Source organism: Cervus canadensis, chromosome 15, assembly GCF_019320065.1.
Source record: "Cervus canadensis isolate Bull #8, Minnesota chromosome 15, ASM1932006v1, whole genome shotgun sequence".
Lineage (NCBI taxonomy): Eukaryota > Metazoa > Chordata > Mammalia > Artiodactyla > Cervidae > Cervus > Cervus canadensis.
The window spans coordinates 20,960,706-20,985,061 of NC_057400.1; the positions used below are offsets into that span (position 1 = coordinate 20,960,706).

Genomic DNA, 24,356 nt, shown 5'->3' on the forward strand with positions numbered 1-24,356 from the left:
AATGTGTGACAGAAACAGAAATCATTAACTCCTTCCCCTAAACTCTAACAGAGTTATCTCTAGGACCTGTTATTTCCTTATGTGTTTCTCACCCAAAGGACCTAGTAAACAATGTGAAACTTTTTAGAAAATAATGAGATGGAACTATCACGACCCCAAAGAAAATGACAAAATGCCGAATTTTCAGATCATTCTCTTAATGAATGTCCCTTTGGTACTTGTATATTCATTTTGCATCCTTCTGCATTTTTAAAATCTACTTTGAAAATGTTTTGAAAGCTAGTTCTTGTGTATTTTCTGAGGTGTTCGAAGGTGGACCTGCTGCCCTATCCTTCTCTCTTGCCCCTCATGGGACTTGAGCTGGACTTTATTTATGTAGTTCCCTTTTTAGTCACTATTGCTATTACTATCAAAGCACTTCTAATTATTTATTTATGCCATGTTTTCCTTATTTTTAATAATCAGCACTTTTTAAGAGCCTCACACTATTTTTTGCCTCCAAACTCCCAAGAGTCCAAATGATGCCAAGTTCTGATCATATTATATGATCTGCTTCAGCAGTTTTACGATTCTATTTTTTTTTAAAGTGTTTACTGTGTTGAAAACAATATTCTGTTTTTTTTTAATTGGTATTACATTTCTAATTCTTAAAATAACTGTAGTAAGTATAGGATCAGCATTTTCATATTAAGATGACAAATGAGTCAAAGAGAAAAAAAACTGAAGCCAGCAAAACAAACTGCAATCTTGAGATACAAGGTATTCTATTTCTTGGTTCTTTTTTGTGCCCTGTTTACCAACAAATCACTTCTAAAATGTCATGTTTTTAATTAAATAATTGTCTTCCTATCTTTTGCAAATTGGGATTCATTTTAATATCTGTTTTTCAAATGCATGGTTTCTTATTCTAGCAGAGTACCATGTCATCACATGACATCAGGAGGAGAAGAAGCTGACAGAAAATGAAATGGTTGGATGGCATCATCATCTCAATGGACATGAGTCTGAGCAAACTCCAGGAGATAATGAAGGACAGGGAGGCCTGGCCTGCTGCAGTCCATGGGGTCACAAAGAGTCCCATACAACTGAGCAACTGAACAACAACTGTGTCATCAAAATCGTTTGAAAACACTCACATGATTGAGAAAATTTGTATGTCAGATGTTATTAGTGTTCCCCCGCTGCTTATGAATACATTTCAAATTTTAGCTAGACAGCCTATGTGCCTCAGAACTATTTCAGTGTATAACATTATTGTCCAACACTCCTCCAGGAGCACCACTCACATCCCCTGAGTCCCTGCCACATTCTTTCCTGCCTCATCTCTTTGCTCAAATAGATTAGAGTCCTTGAGGGGCAGGGGCTATACCTAACTTTTCATCTCTTTCATTCTTTTCTTTCTTTCTTTGTCAGAGAGAAAAATAGCAGAGTAAAAGCAACAAACAAAAAGACAGGAGAAGATCAAACAAAACTGAGTACAATTAAGTTCTAATAAGTTAAGATACTTATCTTAACTTTACTTACTAAGTAAATTAAGCCTGTTTGGTTTCTTTTGTAGAGAGGTATTTAACCTCAGTTCCAGAACACTCAGGAAACAGTGTTATAATAAACAGTGGTATAATAGTTTTAGAAGAAATCATAAAGATGAGAAGGAGAACCAAAAATCATGATGAAATGAATCATTCTTTTTTTCTGACTCTTGTAGTTTTTGAAAATGTATCAAGGAAGTAAGATGCGGTATTACAATGATGACAGGAAGATGCTCATATCATATGCTGTCAGATCCCATAATACAATACAGGTACTAGGACAGTATATTTCAGCAACATTAGTTAACACATATTACACGCAGAATGCATGCTAGCTGCTGTAGCAAATAGATACTTCAAATACAACTTGTTACTTGAAGAAATTTACAATCTGCCAGAGAGAAACAGACATATACATTTACAGGGGCAGGGAGTAGAACTGGCAGCATTCCCAAGTCAGTTTCAAAGAAATATGTTCCATGTCCTAAGGCCAAAGGGAGACGAGAAGTCAACTCAATTCTAACCACAAATATGGACCACCATAATACGAAAAATGTGACCACACACATGCAGATGATTAGAGAAAGGAGATAATTGCATGGAAAACCATGTTTCTCAAGAAAAAAAAAAAAAAAGGAGAGAGAGAGAGAAAAAAAAAATGATGCCCAAATAAATCTAACCAAACCAAAACAAACAACAAGCCCAGAAACAAAGGGAAACAGGAATATTTTGGGGAAAATCCTTATGCTCATAGCAGGTTATTTTTAGCTTCTGCTTGAAATGAAGAAGTAAAACATAAAAACTAACAGTGCTAAATTGTTTTTGACCACGTGGAGAATTGGTCCTCCTATGTGCAAGAAGCAATAACATATATTATGAGAAATGTCTTGGAATTCTGCCATACCATTATTTTCAAAACAGTGTGTGCCAGAATTGATATGACTTCAAAAGCAGTATAATATGAGAGTTAGACTTTTTTGGTTCTCCCTTTTTGGTTGACGAAAAATGATTTTAAACTTGGCTTTTTCTTTTGAAAAAGACTGTGAATTACACAGAAACTTATTTTTAGAAAGTAAATATTTCCCAAGTTCCACCAATAACAGTAATCATTCATCTTTCAGCTTCACTAGTCAAATATTTTAGTCTGTTTTGTTCACTGATATAACCTTCGGTGCCTAGGTTGTTGTCTGGGATATAGTAAGTGTTTAATGCAAATTTGCTGGTGAATTTAATGTAGCAAAAAAAGATTGCCGGTATTTTTGTTATCTAAAAAGGCAAGATGGGGAGAAACCAAGGGATGGACACCTGGGACTCTAGTACTTACAGACTGTGGCTCTCCTAAACTAGGTGTTCATATTAAGAAATAGGCAGAAAAGTTAGGCACCAGTAAGCTACATATATGCCCTGATATACTCTGGTACATTAAAATATAAGGAAATAGATTATAAAATCACAGAGAAAAATTAAGCACAAGTATTTAATTGTGACCCTGCTGGAGGGTCTGAATAGAACAAGGCAGGGGAAGGGGACATTTGCTTTCTCTGTTTGAGCTGGGACATCCGTCATCTCCTGCCCTTGCATATCCACGCTCCTGATTTTTGGTTCTTTGGACTTGGACTGGATGTATCCTATCAATTCCCAGGTTCTTAGGCCTTCAGATTTGGACTTATTTATACCACCATATTTCCCTGTTCTCCAGCTCACAGACAGTAGATCCTGGGATTCTTGGCCTCCATAACAGGATTAGTCAATTCCTATAATAAATGTCTCTCTCTCCATATCAATGTACATATATATCAATATATAACATACGTGATATATGACATATATCTATTACTTATTTTTTTCTGATGAACCCTGAATATTTAATTTTTCTCTTTTAAAAAAAAAGCTTCAGTTAAGTCTAAGTCAACTAATATTTACTATTCATATACAAAGAGTAATCTTGACTTGAGATTAATGAGATGAGAAGATTGAAGTGGAAAAACGCAGGAGAGACATTTGTGTGAGCTATGTAAGCAAAGAAATTTAGGTGTGGAATGGTCCCATGGCTATGTGGCAAGGTTGTTATATGTACCTGTGTCTGCAGTGATAGGAGAAGTAGGGTAGCTGAAGTGAAGCGAAGTGAAGTCGCTCAGTCGTGTCCGACTCTTTGCGACCCCATGGACTGTAGCCTACCAGGCTTCTCCATCCATGGGATTTTTCAGGCAAGGATACTGGAGTGGGTTGCCATTTCCTTCTCCAGAGTAGGGTAGCTACTAGAGGGTGAAATGTGCTGTGGATGTTTCTGGGAGATAGTCCTGTGGAGGCTGGTCTATGCTTTAAAAATAACTTCAAGTCAATATAAATAAAAGTCTGATCCTAGGGAGAAATTTAAGAAGAAGGAAGACATAGTTAACTTGCTATTGAGTTCACAGAATTAATAATTTCTGTATCTCACAGCAAAAATTGTTTAACAATGCATTGCTTTCAAAATAATACCTATCTATTTTTTTAAAATTTGGCTTTAACATTGTTCAATACATCTACTTTAATTAATGTCAAAAGTCTCTCCAAATAAACCTTAACAAAAGCATTTGATTTTCATTTTTTTCCTAGGCTTTTCTTTGGGGTTTTCTTTTTCTTAATACATATTAATAAGTGAAAATAGCCATTAAGAGACAAAAGTGAAGGCTTTCAAAGAACAAATCTATTTCTTAAATTGAAAGATAAGGTAATAAAATTTCTATGTATAAAAAACTGTCAACCTCATAGATCTGAATGCTTTATAGACTTTCCAGAAAAGTATAACTTCTGCACAATTAAAAGCTTTTTTTCTACAAAAAAAAAAAAATAATAATGTAGTACCAATAAAACTATTATCTTACCTCTTAAAGCAATTTCTGTTTCCTGTAAAGGCTTTTAAATAAAATAATACATAGTGGCTTTTCATTAAAGATATATGACCACTACCAATTGAAATCTGAAGCTAAAATCTGTGCTTCCAAAAATTTCCCCTTATGAGGAAACTCAACCACTAGAAAGATGTCTGGAGGGCTTAATATTATCTTAGGTGGAGAATTTTTGTATGAGCACAGACAGTTTATACTAAATTTATTTTTATTTATTTACATTTTAGTACCAAATGAATTATAAATACTTAAGTGAAACTAGGAAATTTTCCATATTCTACAACTCTCACCTCTAGGAAAAATGAGTATAAAATCTGAATCATCTATCCTTCATAGTTCCTTAACAATAGTCTTTAATAAATAGTAAAAGAATGATCTTCTTGATATTTACATTTTCCTTGTCATAAAAATATTTTCCCCTGGATCCCACTTCCCCTTGAAATTACCATGTTTTTCATTCATTTAATCCACTGTCAAGGATTCAGAAAGGAATCTACAGTTTTTTCTACTCTCTTTCCTTTCACTTTCCCATTTATAGTCTGTTTTCAACCAAATAGCACTTGCAAAACATCTCTCATAATGATCATCTACTTGCAAAATTCAATAAATCACATATAATTCTTATCCTCTTTGAAGTGTCTGGAGTTGATGTTCTTGGACACGCTCCATTCCTTTGACTTAGAGGTACCTACTCTTTGACAAATTCTCTCCATATTCTATTTCTTCTCATTTACATTTGTTGATTCTTGCATAACACAGTATCAAACACTGATGTCTCCTAGAATCCTTAATCCTCTAGTCTTCTTTCTATAAACCCACTCTTATGTCATGCATAAAATATGCCTCACAATCTGGCCCACAAACATCTCATTAGTATTCTTCCCCTCCCCATTATACCATATAGCCTGTGTTCTAATCTCAACAACCTTCATTTTTATTTGAAGACCTATTCTCTTGACTTTGCTATTCCTCTTTCAAGAAAGGTTTTCAGCCATTTGCCCCCCATAAAATTACTAAACATTTTTTCAAAATACTGTTAAAATATCACTTCATCTGTTAAGCCTTTCTCTCTCCCTCTAGTCATCATTAACTGATCTCTGTTCAGCTATTTTCCCACAAACCTTCAGTCATATTTCTTTTATAACAATTGTCAAATGGTATTTTAACTTTTGAAAATCCATTCATCTGTTTTGCATGTAGGGTTATCGTTATCACCTTTCTAAATTCCATATATATGTGTTAGTATGCTGTAATGTTCTTTATCTTTCTGCTTACTTCACTCTGTATAATGGGCTCCAGCTTCATCCAAAATGAATTTCATGTTCTTCAAAAATAAAAACCTTATTGGAGTTAGTCAGCACAAAGAAAGCAGTACAGAATAAGGGTTTTAACCAGGGCATGGACTTTAGAACCAATGAGGTGTTTACTAAGCCAGTTTTAGCTGTTATTAATACTTCTAATTATACACAAGGTCTCTCTCATCATAGGTTATCAATACATATTTGGTGAATGGATTAATGAATGCACTACAGAATATCATCTCTTTTATGCTTCTTTTCATGGCTTAAGTAGTTTGAGGAATTCAGTAAGCATTACTTGTACCATCAAAATAAATTTCAAGGTGTATAAAATCAAAACAGAGACAAAATTTCAATTAAGTCCAAGGCAGATAGAAATGAAGATACACAAATGTGCATCAGGTGTTTGTGCTGAACCTCTCCAATGAACATAGATGACTATGAAAAAAATTATAGAGTTTTGAAAATGAAACATCTGAATTTTAATACCATTGTGCCTTAAAACCACCAAGTACTCTGAGACACTGCCATATGCTATTATTGGGGGTTGCCAATCAAGACTACTGTTTACGTGGGATATTAAGGAGGATGTCAGATATGGTTCATCACTAAAGCTCAATGCAAGATGCAAAAATAACTTGCATTGTTATGAAGGTTCCTAGCTACCCAAAATGTTGTCCCTGAAATTTCTCAGAGGAAGTGAATGTATTTGTTAAGAACACACTGAATCAAGAAAGAATGATGTGAATTATTAAGATGAAGTTTCTGCAATACTTTAGCATATACCCATTTCTTCTGTAAAGAAGTCTTACTGATTAAAGTAAGATAAGTTCACACTGAAATCTTGGGAACCAAAGCAATGTGTGTCATCAGTACTTGAAATAAAAAGTTACTAAATAAAAGCCACTTTTCCAAACATAGCATCTAGTATAGTAATAGAGTCTAGAAACACCTGCTCTGTCCTTATCTAATTAAAAGCCACTATTCTAGCAAATATATCTTTATGAGACAGTTCCACAAGTATTTTCATTCCCTCCATTATTTTTCTAGACACTCTAGCTGGCCGTGGTGCATACACGTGTCCATGAGCAAAGCAAAGGTTAAGTATGTATGACACAGATGAACCCCAAGATTAGGTATACACTGTGAAATGCATGTGGATGTTCATGATTTAAACCAATGGACTGCAGCCTGAAATGATGTCACACAAAGCTTAGCGGTAAATGGAAGGTTAAACCTACTTGCATCTCGGCTCATTAAACGCAGTTAAAGTGCAAATCCCCTCATTCTGACAGTAGTGATCACATGGGTTCTCTTTCTGGTCACAGCGCTGACTTTTAAACCCCACAGAGCATCTGCAGAATTTCAGTAAAATATAGCTAAATCAAGTGTCTGACTTTTTTTCCCAAATATATTTCAAATTCATTTCATACAGAGATATTTATAGTAACATATTAACACAGTTTTTCTTAGGTATGCTCACTTCTTTCTCATACACACTCATCACAGTCTACTCTGACAATGAGAGGAACAGAATGCAGATGTGAATCCTATGTGGGCATCATCCTTCTGGTAAAGCAGTGATAAAATTCAAAATAGAAGTCACATAAGCTGAATAGTCTTATTTCAAGTTTTCCACTCTAGATAATCAAGGGTTTGAAAAGAAAAAAAAAATGTTAAGTTCCAGATTTTCTCAGGAGTAGAGAATCTATAATACTTCTAAAGACTTAGAAACCCAGATTCAATGTAATGTATTTCAAAAGAGACAAGGGTTAATAGGTTTACATAATACAACACTCTAAACCTGACACAAATATCAAATAATGCTCTACTTTTGAAAAGACACCTTACATACTTGGAAAAGAGTGGCCCTAAGTACCAAAGCATTTATAAATATGATTATGTCTGGGTTTCACACATCTAAATAAGGTCAATTAAATTAGAAGTTTTTTACAGGCATTTCCAAGTTCAAAGATCTCTGAATCTTTGAAATAGGTATGATGCTAAGGAGTGAATGATCTCTTCTTTATGAAATCAATAGCAAATTAATGAAGGGGACAGTTCTGTAGGACATGAATCAATGAGGAACAATACTTGATCAGAGATGTCCATGAAACATTCATTTAAAATATGTTACCCCAAGAACGGAGAACAATAGAGCAGGGATTCCATGCACATCTAAAGTCACATCATAAATGCCCACAGTGTTATAAAATACTCACAAACACACAGGTACATTTGTCTCTGGGTCCAGCTGGCACGTGCCACCGTTATAACAGTAACCATCACATAGCTGGCAGCTAGAGGCAATCTTTCCATTAGTGCAGCTGCAGCAACAGAGAAAAAAAAACCTCATTGTTATTGGCATGATTATTGTTGAAAGCTCACACAAATTCTCTATAGATGAGGATATTCATCATAGAAGAATAATGAAGCAGCTGGCTAAAAGGTTTTCAGAAAGACTTGCTGGAGGTGAAGATTTTTTTTTTTTTTTTTAACAGAATGATGACATAAAATTTTTCTTATGGTAATTTTCAAATTTTCAACCCTTTTGTTTACTATAAAACATAATATAGTTAGATACAGGTGTGAAAAATATACTCTAGGATCTGTCATTTACACTTCAGAGAGGTATTAGCATCAGTATCTTATTTCCTTTTCATGGTACTTGAGTTTGGTGACTTTTTTTGTTATTTATAAACCACATTATTGAATACTCTGGAAGCAAATGCTTCAGCTATCCCTTCTAAACTGAAAAGTCTGGTCCAAAGAACTATTATGAGTTTTAGACTCCACATTGTGCCCAGATGTATAGAACTATCCTGTAGTCACTTTTATCCCACTGTTTATCCCTGAATATGTACTGTAATTAATGTCAAACTCTTTTTATGCTAAAGGAAAAAAGGTAACAATTCATTGCAAAAATAAATAGCAATGTTATAGGAACAATATGCTATATGGCAACAAAGTAATGAGGTAGGCTTTCTTGGAAACATTTTGGAAATGATTCTAATTTACAGTACATTGCTTGTCTGAGATAAGAATAAAAAACTGTGCCTACCGCTACATGGAAAAGAAAAAGGATAACAAGAATAGAAAAAGTACAGAAATTTCTCACTTGTCACGTTGCATTTTTAAATAAATAAATACTATTAGATTGGACATCGAAAATTGTTGGGGGAACAGAGTCAAGTGCATTGACATTCCAAATTATTGAGGAAACCTCTTCCATGAGAAGTATGGTAACAGCCACAGCCTTGGCCAAAAAATCATGTCAGTACTCTGGTTATGAGATGATGTCAGCACTAACTGCTATGAAATAATCAATGGTATCACCATAAATCTGGACATAACCTCAATAAAGAAATCAGGCTGAAGTATCACTGACTGATCACTTTGCTTCTCCTCATGACAGATGCCTCCTGCAACACATCTCTCAAAGGGTAATGCCCAGTGATGGGCTGAGTGCTTCGTTGCTCAGTCATGTTGTACTCTTTGCAACCCTGTGGACTGTAGCCCGCCAGTCTCCTCTGTTCATGGGGATTCTCTAGGCAAGAATACTGGAGAGGGTTGCCATACCCTCTTCCAGGGATCTTCCCAACCCAGGGATCAAACCCAGGTCTCCTGCATTGCAGGTAGATGCCACGAGAGAAGCCCAAGATCACTGCAGTGGGTAGCCTATCCCTTCTCCAGGAGATCTCTCCCAGCCAAGGAATCGAACAGGGGTCTCTTGCACTGCAGGCCAATTCTTTACCACCTGAGCTACCAGGGAAGCCCAATGATAGGTTAGATATCTGCAATAATTGATTGACTATCTTACAGTTTACTTATTATTTGAATATTTATTTGACCTAGTGTGGGTGGTAGGGTTGATGGAAATGTACTGATCATGCTTATACTTTCCCAGGAATTTGATATAAAGATTTTTTTAAGAATAACATGGATTTAAACATCACATTTCTTTTCAAGATGAACAGAAGCAGTAAGTCAATTATCTTCTAGATGGGAAATGGAGATATGTGAAAGTGGAAACACATGTGGGGAAGAAGGCAACAGTTAAAGTTTCAAAGATTTAACAAAGAATATCACATTCTTTATGATTTATAGAGGCATTTGAATATGGAAGCAAAGTGAGGCAAGTGCATATTTAATAGCATTGGTGTCTGATCTGTTAAATGGAGCTGGGAGACTTTTCCTTGCTCTCCATGTCCAGCCTCCTTGAAAATCAAAGAACAGAAAGTTATAGTTTCATGTTCAATCAAAGGGACAACATCAAAGAGAAAAATTAGCTCATTATACATTAAAGAATTTTCCACAAAAAGATAACTATACACCAAACATCATCCTTTAAAAGAGAAAATATTCTAATTATTGATTGCATTTAAACTTCTGCTTCCAAGAATTGTAAAAGATGTTTCCCTGTTCTCCTTCTAAAGGTTTTCTTTGAATCCTAAACTTCAGACAGAATTTTGTAGACATTTCAAATGTGAAATATACATCATCCAAGTCATTGTAGGACATCAAATAATACAGCTTATGTTTTAATGTAGTTTTCATTATGATTTAATTTTTTAGAATGTTACATGCATGCACCCGTGCATGCACAATTTGTAATTAGCAAAATTAGTTGTCCATTAAGCAGAAAGAATTCTCATAACAATTTGACATCAGAGTGGTATTATTTAGGTTATTCAAAGTTATGATCAAGCATTTCTTCATCAGTACTTACTAAGGAAGGGAGAAAAATACACAATTAGTTCTGTTTTAAAGATTATATTCATTATATTTGACAGAGTATCCATTTTCTAGTGTAGTTGACAGCTCATAGTCTTGGCATTAGGAACACATCAGTATTTGAAATCACAAATACACATGCATCTTGAATTTTTCTCATTTGAACAGAGTTTAATTTAACTCAGTTGTGATTTTTAGTGTCAGTTCTTTACCCATGAAATAGAAATTCCAACATTGCTATAAGCTTTATTTAATGCTAGCATGAAAAGTATCACAGAAATAAAAACAAACTTATCGAATGTTTTAAGATACACGAGTCGTGTTTGCATTGTCATGTTCATATGTTATTATAGCCTATCTGATAAATCAAATAATATACTCCTATTTTTAAACTTCCACTATCTACTCACCGCTAGCAACTGTTATTTATCTATTCTTACATATAGTTTTCCAAAAAGATATTTAAGTCAGGAACTGTAATGTGGGACCTCAAAAGTCTACTCAGGTTATGGGTTCCAGTGTTTCTAGATTGGTTAAACCAATATTGTCTGTACAGTAGGCAATTGTGAGGGTCCTAAGAATCCAGCCCTTCCTTCCTCACATGGAACTGGCCTGTGTGATGGAAACAGTGTGTGTCTCTGCATGCGCTTCTCCAAGATAAACTGGGTTGGAAACTATGCCTCTCAGCCTCTCTTACACGATAGTCCACAATTTCCTGGGTGAATGAAATGGGATTGTAAAGAAGATTCTACAGGGCATTTCTGATATAGTACACTTAACATAAAGAAAGATGTATGCTCACTAACTGAAATCAAGTTCTGCCATGCTCAAGTTTCATCACAAAGAACTGATCAATTTAATGAGCAAACATGGTTTTGATAGTTTAAATAAAAATGCATTTTACTTTTATGTACTTATCAAAGGCATGTATTATAATTAGTCATATTTTTCAATGACTTTAGTTGAAAAATAATGTACTTTCAAATGACCCAATTTGAAGGCTTGAGTAAATGTTATTTATAATGATAACACAAATCATACATAGATTAATTCTAAAATGAGAGTAAATAAAAAAGAAAAAAATGCTGATGCTGTCTGTAATAAAATTTTATTGGACCTTGTTTGGCAGAGTAACATAACTCAGGGCTGGCACCCTTGCAGAGGCCGTCTTGGTGGAAGCAGTGGCATGAACATTTTAAGGTGTGCTTTTCTATCACATATTCTCATTTATTATAGTCCTAGGGCAAATGATTGGAGAAGGAAATGGCAACCCACTCCAGGATTCTTGCCTGGAGAATCCCATGTACAGAGGAGCCTGGTGGGCTACAGTCCTTGGGGTCAAAAAGAGTCGGACACAACTGAGTGACTAACACACACACACAGGGCAAATGATAGAGCCCAGTCATTTATAAGTCCTTCTTTTAAAAGGTTGTGAAAAGAAGTTCAGAGTGAGAATTGATCTCTAACCTCTGAGGCATAAATCTGTTTCATGACAGAAACTGAATGCCACTCTTTAGCGGCAAAGTTCTGTCTTCCATTCGCTTGATCTCAAAGCCAAAGAGCAAAAGGCAGTGTAACAAAAATGTGATTGGATGTCTTAATTGTAGTGGCTTCCTAGGAAGCATCATTCTTTCTACTTATTTTCGACCATAATTTTCCAAGTCAGATAAAAAGATTAAATTTTGTTTCCATTCAACAGGTCTTTTGCTCCTTTCCCAGAGGATCACTTTGTAAAATCAGAAAGGCAAATACTCATTGCTGATAGTAATGATGAAACAAAACTCTGAGCTATTCTAATTTAGAAGTATTACATAAGATTTTGAAGGTATGTTGCATTTCACTTGTGCTTGCTTACTATTAGGGATATTCTATACAGGGAATGATCTGACCATACTATTACATGATAAGTGTTCATGTTTCCCAGAAGTATGTTAACAATTTTTGAATAAGTTTTGGTTTAATCAAAATGAATTGAACTCTCTTTGTAGGCAAAAAAAATAAGAGAGAGAGAGATAATGGAACACTTGCCATATTGAATTTCTGATTCATGTTTATGTTTGACAGAGAACAGCAAAATTCTGTAAAGCAATTATCCTTCAATTAAAAAATTAATTAAAAAATAATAATTTACAATGTTCTCATTGTTTTTTTTGCCAGAATGTTATGTCCTTTCCGGTTCAAATGCTGTTATAAATTAAATTAGCTGTCTACTTACTTGCAAGATATATCTTCACTGTCTTTATTTATAATGCAATGTCCCCCATGACACCTTATACATTTGTCAATTTCACATTTTGATCCTTCATAGCGTATTGGACAGACACATTCCACACTTCCATCATCTCCAATGGTACAGGATTCAGAATTCACACAGTAGTGATGACACACATCTAGAAAGAATGAACAATATAGCAATAAAATTGTATTACAAAGTATTTTTCCTTCTTTCTTTTTTTTTTCCCCCACACTGTGGAATTTCTACAATCAGGGGCTGAACCCACATTTGTTGCATGGGAAGCATAGAGTCTGGACCACCAGAGAAATCCTACAAGATATTTTTCTTGAGTCACAATAAATGTTACCATTTTACTTAATATTTTAAAATGGTCAATGGATAAGTATATTAATTTACAAGAGCAACTTGTAATTACATGTAACCAGATTTCTTTAGGAATACCATTGATTCCTCTTTTTGCCTGAGTTTGCCATCATTTCATCTTGATAAGATATTATATTGATACACCTTATCAATATAAGTTGTATTGATATAATATATTATGTTGATATAATAGATATAATATAATCTAATATTAGTTATATTGATATAATACTAACTGATAAACTCTATTAGTCCTGTATTTTAAAATTTAAGTTCTCAAGTTTTCTCAGCTTTCCCTCTAAGGAGCAATATTTCTGTTATTCTGGAATGAACATAAATCCTCAAGATTTCTTTAGATGTCATCTATCTTTGTTCCTTCTTACAGCTCTTTTCATCTGAAGAACACAGTAAGTATGGGAGTCTTACTCCTTCACTGGCCCTTGATGGAGTGGAAAGAAACTCTCTACCTGAGCCAGGAGACCCAGATGCAATACCAGGGTAGGGAAGATCCCCTGGAGGAGGATGACCACTCCAGTATTCTTGCCTGGAGAATCCCATGGACAGAGGAGCCTGGTGAGCTACAGTCCAGGGGGTCAGCAAAAGTCAGACACGACTTAGAGACTAAACCACCACCACCTCCACATGAGCCAGAACAGCCAGTATTTCCAAACACCTGGGCAGGTAAGCAGATAGAAGTTGTGCCTCTCATGGAGCCCCAGTAGAATCGTGGACTGGAAGACTAACAGATCCATCATGGATAGAAAGTGATAAAAGAAGTCTAGGCCATTTCCTCCTCCCGGGTGAGAACCTGACGTCTCATCAGTCAGAGGAAAAACCTCCATGCAGTCTGAACCCTTTGCTTTGTAAGATGTTTCCTACTGAGCACTTCAGACAATTTTCTCAACTACTAAACAAGACTTCTTCGAATATTTCCATATCTCTCGAACATCAGTAATAAAGAAAGACCATTTAATAAGAACCATATTGACTTTGCAATTAGACATTTTGCTTCAGTCTTCTGAAAAACAAACAAGTCTATACGTATACTGACACATCAATATTTTTTAATTTACCACATTCACAATATTGAAATTTATAGTATTAATACAAGTAATCTTAAGCAGAAGAACTTACTGAATTGATCGCAGACTTAAGTGTTTGAAGCTGCAATTTCCTTATAGCTATCTAATTGTGAAGCAATATTAAGCGTGATTAGATGAGGTAAAGATCACAATTTATAAACCTTAATCTGCTATAAGATGATTGTTGTGGGTAAAAAAAGTTAAATATAATTTATAACTTTCATATTTGTATATTTATCTAGCCTTTTATTAAATCAGACAGAAATTAAATTTATTGACAGGCTTGCTTCATATTTATGGAAATTTATTTCAAGCATTCTTATGCTTGCTGTTGCATTATGCCAAGTACCCTTATTGAGATTCAAAGCTTAAGTTTATTACTAAAGGTCTTGGCTATGCTTAAGAAAAGAAGCACTTTCAAAGGGTGAGAGACTTAAAGATCTAAAAATTAAGTCAATGTTAGTGTCTGTCCATTATGATGTCTATTTGTAGTTTTTCTAGGCTTGGCAGGTAGATAATGTACACAACACAGATTCTGTTTTTATTAATATTTGTGAAGAATATATCAACAGTGGCCTATATAATCATCTAATACCATTTACTATGCAAAAATCTCTAAAGAGCAATTTTCCTTAGTTTGTTAGATACAACTTATTGACAGAGAGCTCTTTTAATATTGTCTCTAATTGCTTTAAATTTCATCCATTGGTGCTGATTCATTTTTCTGATGGGATATAGAAAACAGCTGATGTATCTTTCCAAGATCTTCATATTATGAGGTTTTTTCCCACAATGGATAATTCATCAGAATCATGTAGGTGACTAACTTGCAAATGCAGATTCCAGTTTTTTCCTTTCATCCACTACCACTCCTGAATTCCAAATTCTAGATCAGATTTGAGGCCCAGGTGAAACCCATGAGATCAGATGAGTAAACACAATTTGGGAACTAGGGAATGTAAGATCTGCAAATAATCTTACTGAGTAGCAAAGGGACTACATTGTTTAAGTTGTAAATAGATTTGATTTGATTGAAATAGCTTATTTCTTGACTAACTTTGGGAACCCTAATTATAATGTAATTTTAACCTAAAATTTTGAGCCACTTTGTTTTAAAAATCACTTCATTGAGAAGACCTAAGAAACTAGGAAAAGTTGAGTTAACATCCTGAGGGTTGATGATTGCCCTATACCATACTGTAGCGAGTAACAGTTTGCTTGCACTTATCTTGCATGTATTTAGCACTTTAGGGTGCTAAAGGTCAAAGTTAAAAACTTACCTACAATTTACTAATTAAAAGTAATTGTGGATAATAAATTAAATCTGGTTTACACTGAGAACATAAAGATGTGAGAATAAACACAACTCATTAGTATTCAAGGAAATACAAATTAATACATCAAAGAAATACCTTTGCACTTCCACCAAATTGATGACTAACAGCAAAAACTCTCATAACACTAGTAGTGGGAATATAAATTGGCTCAGTTGATTTGGGAAATAATTGACAGTATCAATTATATTAAACTGAGGGGTTCCCTTGTGGTTCAGTGGTCAAGAATCTGCCTGCCAAGTAAGAGACACAGGTTTGATCCCTGGGTTGGGCAGATCCCCTGGAGAAGGAAATAGCCACCCACTCCAGTATTCTTGCCTGGGAAATCCCATGGACAGAGGAGGCTGGCAGGTTACAGTCCATGGGGTCGCAAAGAGTCAGACACAACTTAGCAACTAAACAACAATTAAATTTGAACATGTGTTGTGCTGTGTTCAGTTGCGTCTGACTCTTTGCAATCCTATAGCATGGATCACACCCTCTGTCCATGGGATTTTCCAGGCAAGAATAATGGAGTGGGTTGCCATACCCTCCTCCAGGGGATCTTTCCCAACCCAGGGATCGAAACCCTGTCTCCTGCATTGCAGGTGGATTCTTCACTGCTGAGCCACTGGGGAAGCCCCAAATTTGAACATACTCATACTTTATGACCTAGCATTTTTACTCTTAATATACTGTATATGCAAGAGAAAGCATGCACATGTGCACAAAACATGTCCATAATATGCACAGAAATCTTTTTAGAAACAGCCAAAAGCTAAAAATAATCTAAATGTCCATTATAAGAAAAATATATTGAAATAGATAAATTAAAAATGAAAATGTTAGTTATAAGCAACAACATGCAAGAATCTCACAAAAATAATAATGAGGGAAAAAAGTGGACAGAAAATACATGTAGTATGTTTTTATTTATGTAAAGTTCTAAAGGCAAAAGTAACTTGTGGTTTTAAGAGTCAAAAAGGAGTCATTTTGAAGAGAAAGAAAGGGACAGTGATGAATACCAGGGAGCACTTGATATAATAATAATGCTCATTCTTGACCTGAACATTGGTTTACACTGATGTGTACACTTGGGGATAATTTATTGAACTATATACTTGTGATTTTAAACATTTCTATGTACATTTTGCTTCCACAAAAAGATTTATTTTTAAATCTAATGGCATATAAGCTACAATAAGAATATTTCATAAATTCTGGTTAGTTTGCTAGCTATACTATTGCTAGCTATTGCTTGCTAACCTATTACTATACTAATAGGTTTTCTCTTTATGGATAATTTTTTTAAAAGGAATTCATAGTCCATTTTTTATGTTTTAAAGTAAACTCTCCATACTCTAATGCTTTTAATATATTTTGAAGCATGTCAGATGCACATTATTCAATGCTATTGACTGGCCTCATGGCCTAAAAATGGAACCTAAAGAATGTAAAAAAAAAAAAAAAAGTTTGCTTAAGATAAAATTGTAAACGGGTGTTAGAATATAGTTAAATACAAATTGCATACTGTTAAGTCATACCATGTTTTCCCTCTAAAAAAGGCAGAAATAATTTTAGACTCAGAACCCTTTCTCTACAGATATTCAAATGAAGACATTTCATTTTTTTCCCAGTTTATGTGTTTAGCACTCTATGCAAAATTGAAGTTTAAGGACAGAGACTTGCTTACTATATTCTAGCCCGGCCAGAGTTGCTTCCTAATATCTTTCTATGAAAGCTTTCTATCTCCCATTATTAGGCTTCAGATGTGGAGCATGTAGAAGATGTTGAATTACATGTCTGCTGGATTGTTTTCTGCCTCTCTGTTAGTACTGTAGGGTCCAACACGTTGAATGTACATTCTCTCCCTCCCTCCCACTTTCCTCCTTCCTCTTTCACTCTTCCTCGTGTCCTCCCCTTCTTCAAACCTCTCTCTCTCTTTCTTTCTTCCTTTCTCCCTCCCATTCTCTCTTTCTCCCTCCCTTCCTTTCTCTCTTAAAGTCTTCCCTATTTACTCAACTCCAAGATTTCTGAATACAGAAGAAAGTAGATCTTACTTGATAGGAGACTTCAGCAAGTCATATTTAAATTATCACACAAGCATTGGGTACTTGTAAGTTGGAAGTCAAAATAATTCCTTCGAAGACCCTGTTATTTCAAGTTTAATCATAACATGATATATGTAAGCCCAGGAAAAAGTTTAGAACATCTGATGGTGCTCTCTATTTCCAAATTGGGTGACTCAACAAAAGTTCATGTTTTCTGTAATTGTCTCAATATCATGATAGGAATGCATAATAAGTCTTCGGAAACCTACCTAATTTCTCTCTCATTCTCTTTTCAGTCATAATCCACTTTGAATTACAAGCATCTGTGTAAAACGTGCATAAATGTATGTTGTATTTTTATCAGTGTCCCATCTCTGAAAGTGAAAGTCAGTGAAAGTCACTCAGTTTGGTCCAACTCTTTGCCTCCCCATGGACTGTATAGGGGGGAATTCTCCAGGCCAGAATACTGGAGTGGGAAGCATTTCCTTCTTCAGGGGATCACCCTGATCCAGGGATCAAACTCAGGTATCCCACATTGCAGGTGGATTCTTTACCAGCTGAGCCACAAGAGAAGCCCAAGAATATTGGCGTGGGTAGTCTATCCCTTCTCCAGGGGATCTTCCCAACCCAGGAATCAAACTGGAGTCTCCTACATTGCAGATGGATTCTTTATTAGCTGAACTACCAGGAAGCCCCTATCTCTATATACTCTCAAATAATCACTACATGGTGTTCAGTCACTCAGTTGTGTCCAACTCTTTGTGCCCCCATGGACTGTAGACTTCCAGGTTTCTCTGTCCATGGGATTTCCAGGGCAAGAATACTAGAATGTGTTGCCATTTCCTTCTCCAGGGGATCTTCCCGACCCAGGGATCAAACCCCTGTCTCTTTTGTCTTGTGCATTAGCAGGCAGATTCTTTACCACTGGCGTCACTCATGTTTAAATTCTATCCCTTCAGTTATTTATTTGCTAAAAGAAATACTTCTTTAGCACTTCCCAATCCAGGAGAAATTTAACAAAGTATAAAGAAGAATATTATATGAGAAGGTTCCTATGGTATGCAATTGTTCACTTTAGTTCTAAAGAGTCTTTCTTGATAAGCTCAGAAACAGAGAGAAGTTAAGCTGTAACTGGAAAAACAATCTTTTTTTTTTTTTTTATCCCAGAGCACTGAAATTGCTTACGTTATACAGCTAACCACTTTAAACATTAAAAATACTTTTAAAACATTTTGAAAGTAATCTTTTTATAAGGTAGATACTCATTTTCTTAACTAAAATATATTAGTAATTTTATTAATGATTCATTTATCATTCTGTCAATTATTAATTACAGAAGTTTCATAGCCTTCTCCATTTTTTTCATATTTCAGCTTTGATTAAGTGAAATATTACTGACTATGAATCAGTAGACAAATCTAAATAAAAAACTTAATGCCTCCCAAAGAATAAAAGAGTTGGGAATGTTGGTAGTTGGTTAACACAAAGGTGTACCACAAAGGGATCATCTTCTAGTTTCTGACACATAGACACACATGCAGTCACACACTCACACATACACATATACTTTCCTTACAAAAACAACCATCTTTTATTTCTTCAAATTTTATGTTTACCTTAGTAATTATTGGAACTGAGAAAAAGTAAAAAAAAAACCAAAAACGTGTGATAAACTAAAAGAAGGTTCAAAGAAAATACAGCTGACAAGAGACATTTTGTTCAAGGGGATAAAATAGGGAAGGAGTTGAAGATTACTCAGGTTGGCTTTTATGTATTCAACAGCAGCAGTCTGGAATTTATGAAAAAAAATAAAGCATGTGGGACAATATAATTGATCTAATTTTGAACACCATGTTGATAAAATGGAAGTGGTGGATGTGTAATTGATAATTTACTGAGGACATGTGTGTGACTAAGTGTATATTGAGAACTTTGAGAAAAATCCAGAAATGCAAGACAGGACACTAGCTCTCAGAGAGCTGACAACCCAACTGTGAGGTTACAACAGGAATTAAAAAGTTACTAAGACTGATCTGAATAATATCTACTGTGGCAACAGCCTGCATAAATTACTGCCAACAAAATCTTTCTTAGTTTGGAACATTCTAGCTCATAAGTTTTGATCATTTTACTGACCTGAATGGCATAACAATTGAGATTTCTGCATATAGGAAGAAGGAAAAATAATGAAATGTAATTAATCTGTGCTAATAAAGTAGAGATTACTGTGATATTATATAATAACACTTTATATTCACAATATAAAAATTGTTATAACCTCTGTAGGATAATTACACTAAGAACTGCATTGTAGCACCAAACACAATCATGTAATCTAAAGGACAAGAGTGGATATACAATTACAGAGTATTCACATGGTAATTAGATAGATAGTAACTGAAGGATAAGTGAATGGCTATTTTCTGCAATAGGAATGGAATAATTTTCAAGGGAGATCATTATTGCATTCTTTCTCTTTTTCTCTTTCCTTTTTAAGCAACCAGAAATATGAGATACTTCTTCCTTTAATACTTTTACAATATTTTAATAAACTGCATAAAAATATATGCATGTATGAGTATATATACAGGTTTATGAATATTCAAGGAGAGCCAGACGCCTTTAAAATCTCTAGCTGCATTTAACTTCTTTCCCAAATATTTCTTTCTATTGGAAAGTAATTGCCAAGACCATTTAGCTATTAACTCATATTTGCACCTGGGCTATTCACATTGTAATAGTTAGTGAAGTGTGAAATGTATTTAAAGAGAAGAAAACCAAATCAAAATATACCACCTAAACAGGAGCTGAAGATACTCAGTAAGAATAATGGGGAATCTGGAGAGTCTTTAATTGGTAATACAGGATGGCTATACAGGGGGAGACTAAATTATACAATCCAATGTATGTACATCAATTGTCTTACATCACTGAATTTTTATCTGACCTTAGAAAAAGTGTTCTGTGAATTGGCTTTAAGATCCATAATTTAAATAATTATTTGATAATTTAGGACCACACACACACACAATAAGTTAAAAGTAAGATAGAATTACTTTCACAACCCAGGCATTCTATTAACTGAGCTCCAGTTTTAGTGCAATGCACACTCCACATTCACCATTATATAATTATGTCTCAGGAGCAGTAGATTGTATGAATTTTGCTAATATTTTCCCAGTGGGGAGGTTTTTAGTTGCTTCCACATATGTATAAAAGGCAGAAAAATTTCCAGAAGAACAAATAATGGTATTTTGTAAACTTTTGATGAATGCTTTCACTACAGTGATACAATGAAAAGAAAGAAGAAATGAAATCATTGACCAAAATATGAAGGACTTGGAGGTTAAATTCAGCCCTTCCTTTAAGAAAATAATAGCAAATGAAGAAACAGACAAAGGATTAATCTCAAAAATATACAAGCAACTCCTGCAGCTCAATTCCAGAAAAATAAATGACCCAGTCAAAAAATGGGCCAAAGATCTAAACAGACATTTCTCCAAAGAAGACATACAGATGGCTAACAAACACATGAAAAGATGTGCAACATCATTCATTATCAGAGAAATGAAAATCAAAACCTCAATGAGGTACCATTACACGCCAGTCAGGATGGCTGCTATCCAAAAGTCTACAAGCAATAAATGCTGGAGAGGGTGTGGAGAAAAGGGAACCCTCTTACACTGTTGGTGGGAATGCAAACTAGTACAGCCACTATGGAAAACAGTGTGGAGATTTCTTAAAAAACTGGAGATAGAACTGCCATATGACCCAGCAATCCTACTTCTGGGCGTACACACTGAGGAAACCAGATCTGAAAGAGACACGTGCACCCCAATGTTCATCGCAGCACTGTTTATAATAGCCAGGACATGGAAGCAACCTAGATGTCCATCAGCAGATGAATGGATAAGGAAGCTATGGTACATATACACAATGGAATATTACTCAGCCATTAAAAAGAATTCATTTGAATCAGTTCTAATGAGGTGGATGAAACTGGAGCCCATTATACAGGGTGAAGTAAGCCAGAAAGAAAAACACCAATACAGTATACTAACACATATATATGGAATTTAGAAAGATGGTAATGATAACCCTATATGCAAGACAGAAAAAGAGACACAGATGTATAGAACAGACTTTTGGACTCTATGGGAGAAGGCGAGGGTGGTATGATCTGAGAGAACAGCATCAAAACATGTATATTATCAAGTGTGAAACAGATCACCAGTCCAGGTTGGATGCATGAGACAAGTGCTTGGGGCTGGTGCACTGGGATGACCCTGAGGGATGGGATGGGGAGGGAGGTGGGAGTGGGGTTCAGGATGGGGAACACATGTAAATCCATGGCTGATTCATGTCAATGTATCGCAAAAACCACTAAAAAAAAAAAAAAAATTTCAGCTCTTCCTTTGGCTAACAATGTGACCTCATTTGAGTTACCTTGACTAACTTCTCCAAAATGCCCGTTGGTCATCTTTGAACAGAGTCAGTATTACTAAACACTCCCGAGATTGTGTCATGATTTCCTCCTCAGCTGTCCGTCCTCAAGAATGCCCTTGATTCAAAAAAGGCCAATAAGAGCCTATTTTGAGCAAAATTATGGAAATGACAACTACAATGATAGTAAATGCTAATTTTTAGTTGTTTTCTACATGCCAGGCACATGTGTTTGTTTTAGTCTGGTATTCAGTCTGATAACACGGTATTATCCTCATTGTATAGGTAGTCACACTGAGGCACAGATAGGTTAAGCAACTTGCCAAAGATGACACAAGAAAAAGTGAGAGAACTAAAATTCAACCCAAATAAGCCTAACTCTAGAGAATAAACTCTTATTTTTCTTATTCAATTACTCACACTAAGGAAAAAAAAAATATACAGAAAGTAATTTTGAAAACCGTCAATGTTTTCTTTTCCATACATGTGTCTAAAACTGAACAAGCCTGCATCTACATAGATATCTGAGGGTCTAACCACCAGTCAGAATGCTAATGGGTGATGTCGGGGCAAACCCAGGAGTTTCCCTGATGCCATCCAGATCTGCAAAATTAGAGTTCAGAAACTCAATCTGGGTGCCTATGCCTCATCCAAATATTCACATGTCACGTGTCAGTCTCAGCCTCCCATCCCAACCCAGTGAACACGTGCTTCTCTACTCACTGGTAATCGGTGTACGGCACTAGGCTCCTACTTGAAGGGAACACTTAATTATCCATGTGATATATTCAGTATCAGGCAGGATCAGCTCTGAACCAGTCCAGACAAATATGAAACCAAAATAACAGTCAAGAAATCACAAAGTAAGACATTCCCAAGTGTCAGCATTTATTGATATTTAATTTAGCTAATTTAGGATGAAAACATTTGGAAGGTTTTCTGGAAAAGTTTTTAGTTTCTTAAAAATGTTAACAAAAGTGATGGTGGCCTTTTTTCTATGAAGTCAGTTTTTCACCTATCATGGTTTAGGAGCAAAAAGGTAAAGTAACTTGTATAATTTGCTTAGAATTTTATGATTGTTTTCTTTAAAGTATTATATTAAGAAACAAAAACAAATTTAAAACTACTAGAATGTTCTTTTTCACATTACTCCAATGTTTTACACAGCCAGAGCTATTTTAATAATTAAACTTACAGCATAGTCCTAAATATATCTTCTGATTTCAGAGCTGAATTTAATAAAGTAGGCAAACATTGAATCCAGGTATGCCAATTAAACATTCACTAGGGAAAAATGTGGGCAAAACTCTGATTAGAGATGATAAGTTTTCATCAGTAAAGCATGCCTAAGAAAATTAGCATTTTCTAATGTATTACTGGTAATAGAAATATATCCCAAATATTTTATAGAGAAAACTGCAAAAAGTTAAAGAGTAAGATCTATCCTGAGCAGATAGTGCCATCTCTAAGTATCCAGGTAAAAGGAAAATGTAAAATTCAGCAAGATGATTTAAAAAAACTTTGATTTGAGTGAGACATATGGGGTGGGATTTTCACAGTGCCAGTATTTAAAATTTCAACAGGCTGCTGTTTCAAAATGCATATTAACAATGATTGGGGTTTCCCTGGTGGCTCAGTGGTAAAGAATCTGCCTGCCAATGCAGGAGACACGGGTTTGATCCCTGATCCAGGAGGCTTTCACATGCCGTGGAGCAACTAAGCCCATGTGCCACAGTTATCCAGCCTGTGCTCTCAAGAGCAAGAGCCTCAACTACCGAGTCCACGTGCCATGACCACTGAAGCCCAGTGTATGTTACAGCCCATGCTCCACAACAAGAGAAGCCACTGCAATGAGAAGCCTATGCACCACAACTGAAAGTAGCCCCTGCTTGCTGCAGCTAGAGATAAGCCTGTGCAACAACAAAGCCCCAGCACAGCCATAAATAAATAAGTAAATAAATAAATAAAGATGGAGTCAATAATTTTAGCAATAATCAAAAATTAACTCATAAAACTCACAGCGATGTTTTGTTTTCAAGTATCACGAGAATCTAAACAGCTTTTGTTTATAAAGGATGTTCTGGGTTGAATATTTCTCTATTTTTAAAGCAATCCAACTACAGAAGCTTTGACCAAGTAACTATAAAGTGGGAGAGAATCATTTGAGACTTGAAAGCAAGTTGACTTGCAGACAATAGCTAAATACAGTCATCGGATGATGATAACTCAAAACCATTCAAGTGAATAGCATGAGATGATTTGAAAATAAAATGAGTGAGTAAAGGTCACTTAGTCATTTTCATCTCTTTCAACCCCATGGACTATAGCCACGGAATTCTCCAATCCAAACCACTGGAGTGGGTAGCCTTTCTCTTCTCCAGGGGATCTTCCTGACCCAGGTTTTGAACCCAGGTCT

The 24,356-nt window shown here is 35.2% G+C and overlaps 1 protein-coding gene across 1 annotated transcript in view; it reads right to left on the reverse strand.

The window, feature by feature from the left end:
• The window catches only part of LRP1B (LDL receptor related protein 1B), a 2,049,143-nt gene that overhangs the window by 36,712 nt on the left and 1,988,075 nt on the right, over window positions 1–24,356 (reverse strand). Inside the window, exons 85-86 of the mRNA XM_043488135.1 lie at window positions 12,668–12,842; window positions 7,941–8,045 (exon numbers count right to left, since the gene is read on the reverse strand). Coding sequence (XP_043344070.1) covers window positions 7,941–8,045; window positions 12,668–12,842 — 280 coding nt within the window. The remainder of the gene's footprint in view (window positions 1–7,940; window positions 8,046–12,667; window positions 12,843–24,356) is intronic.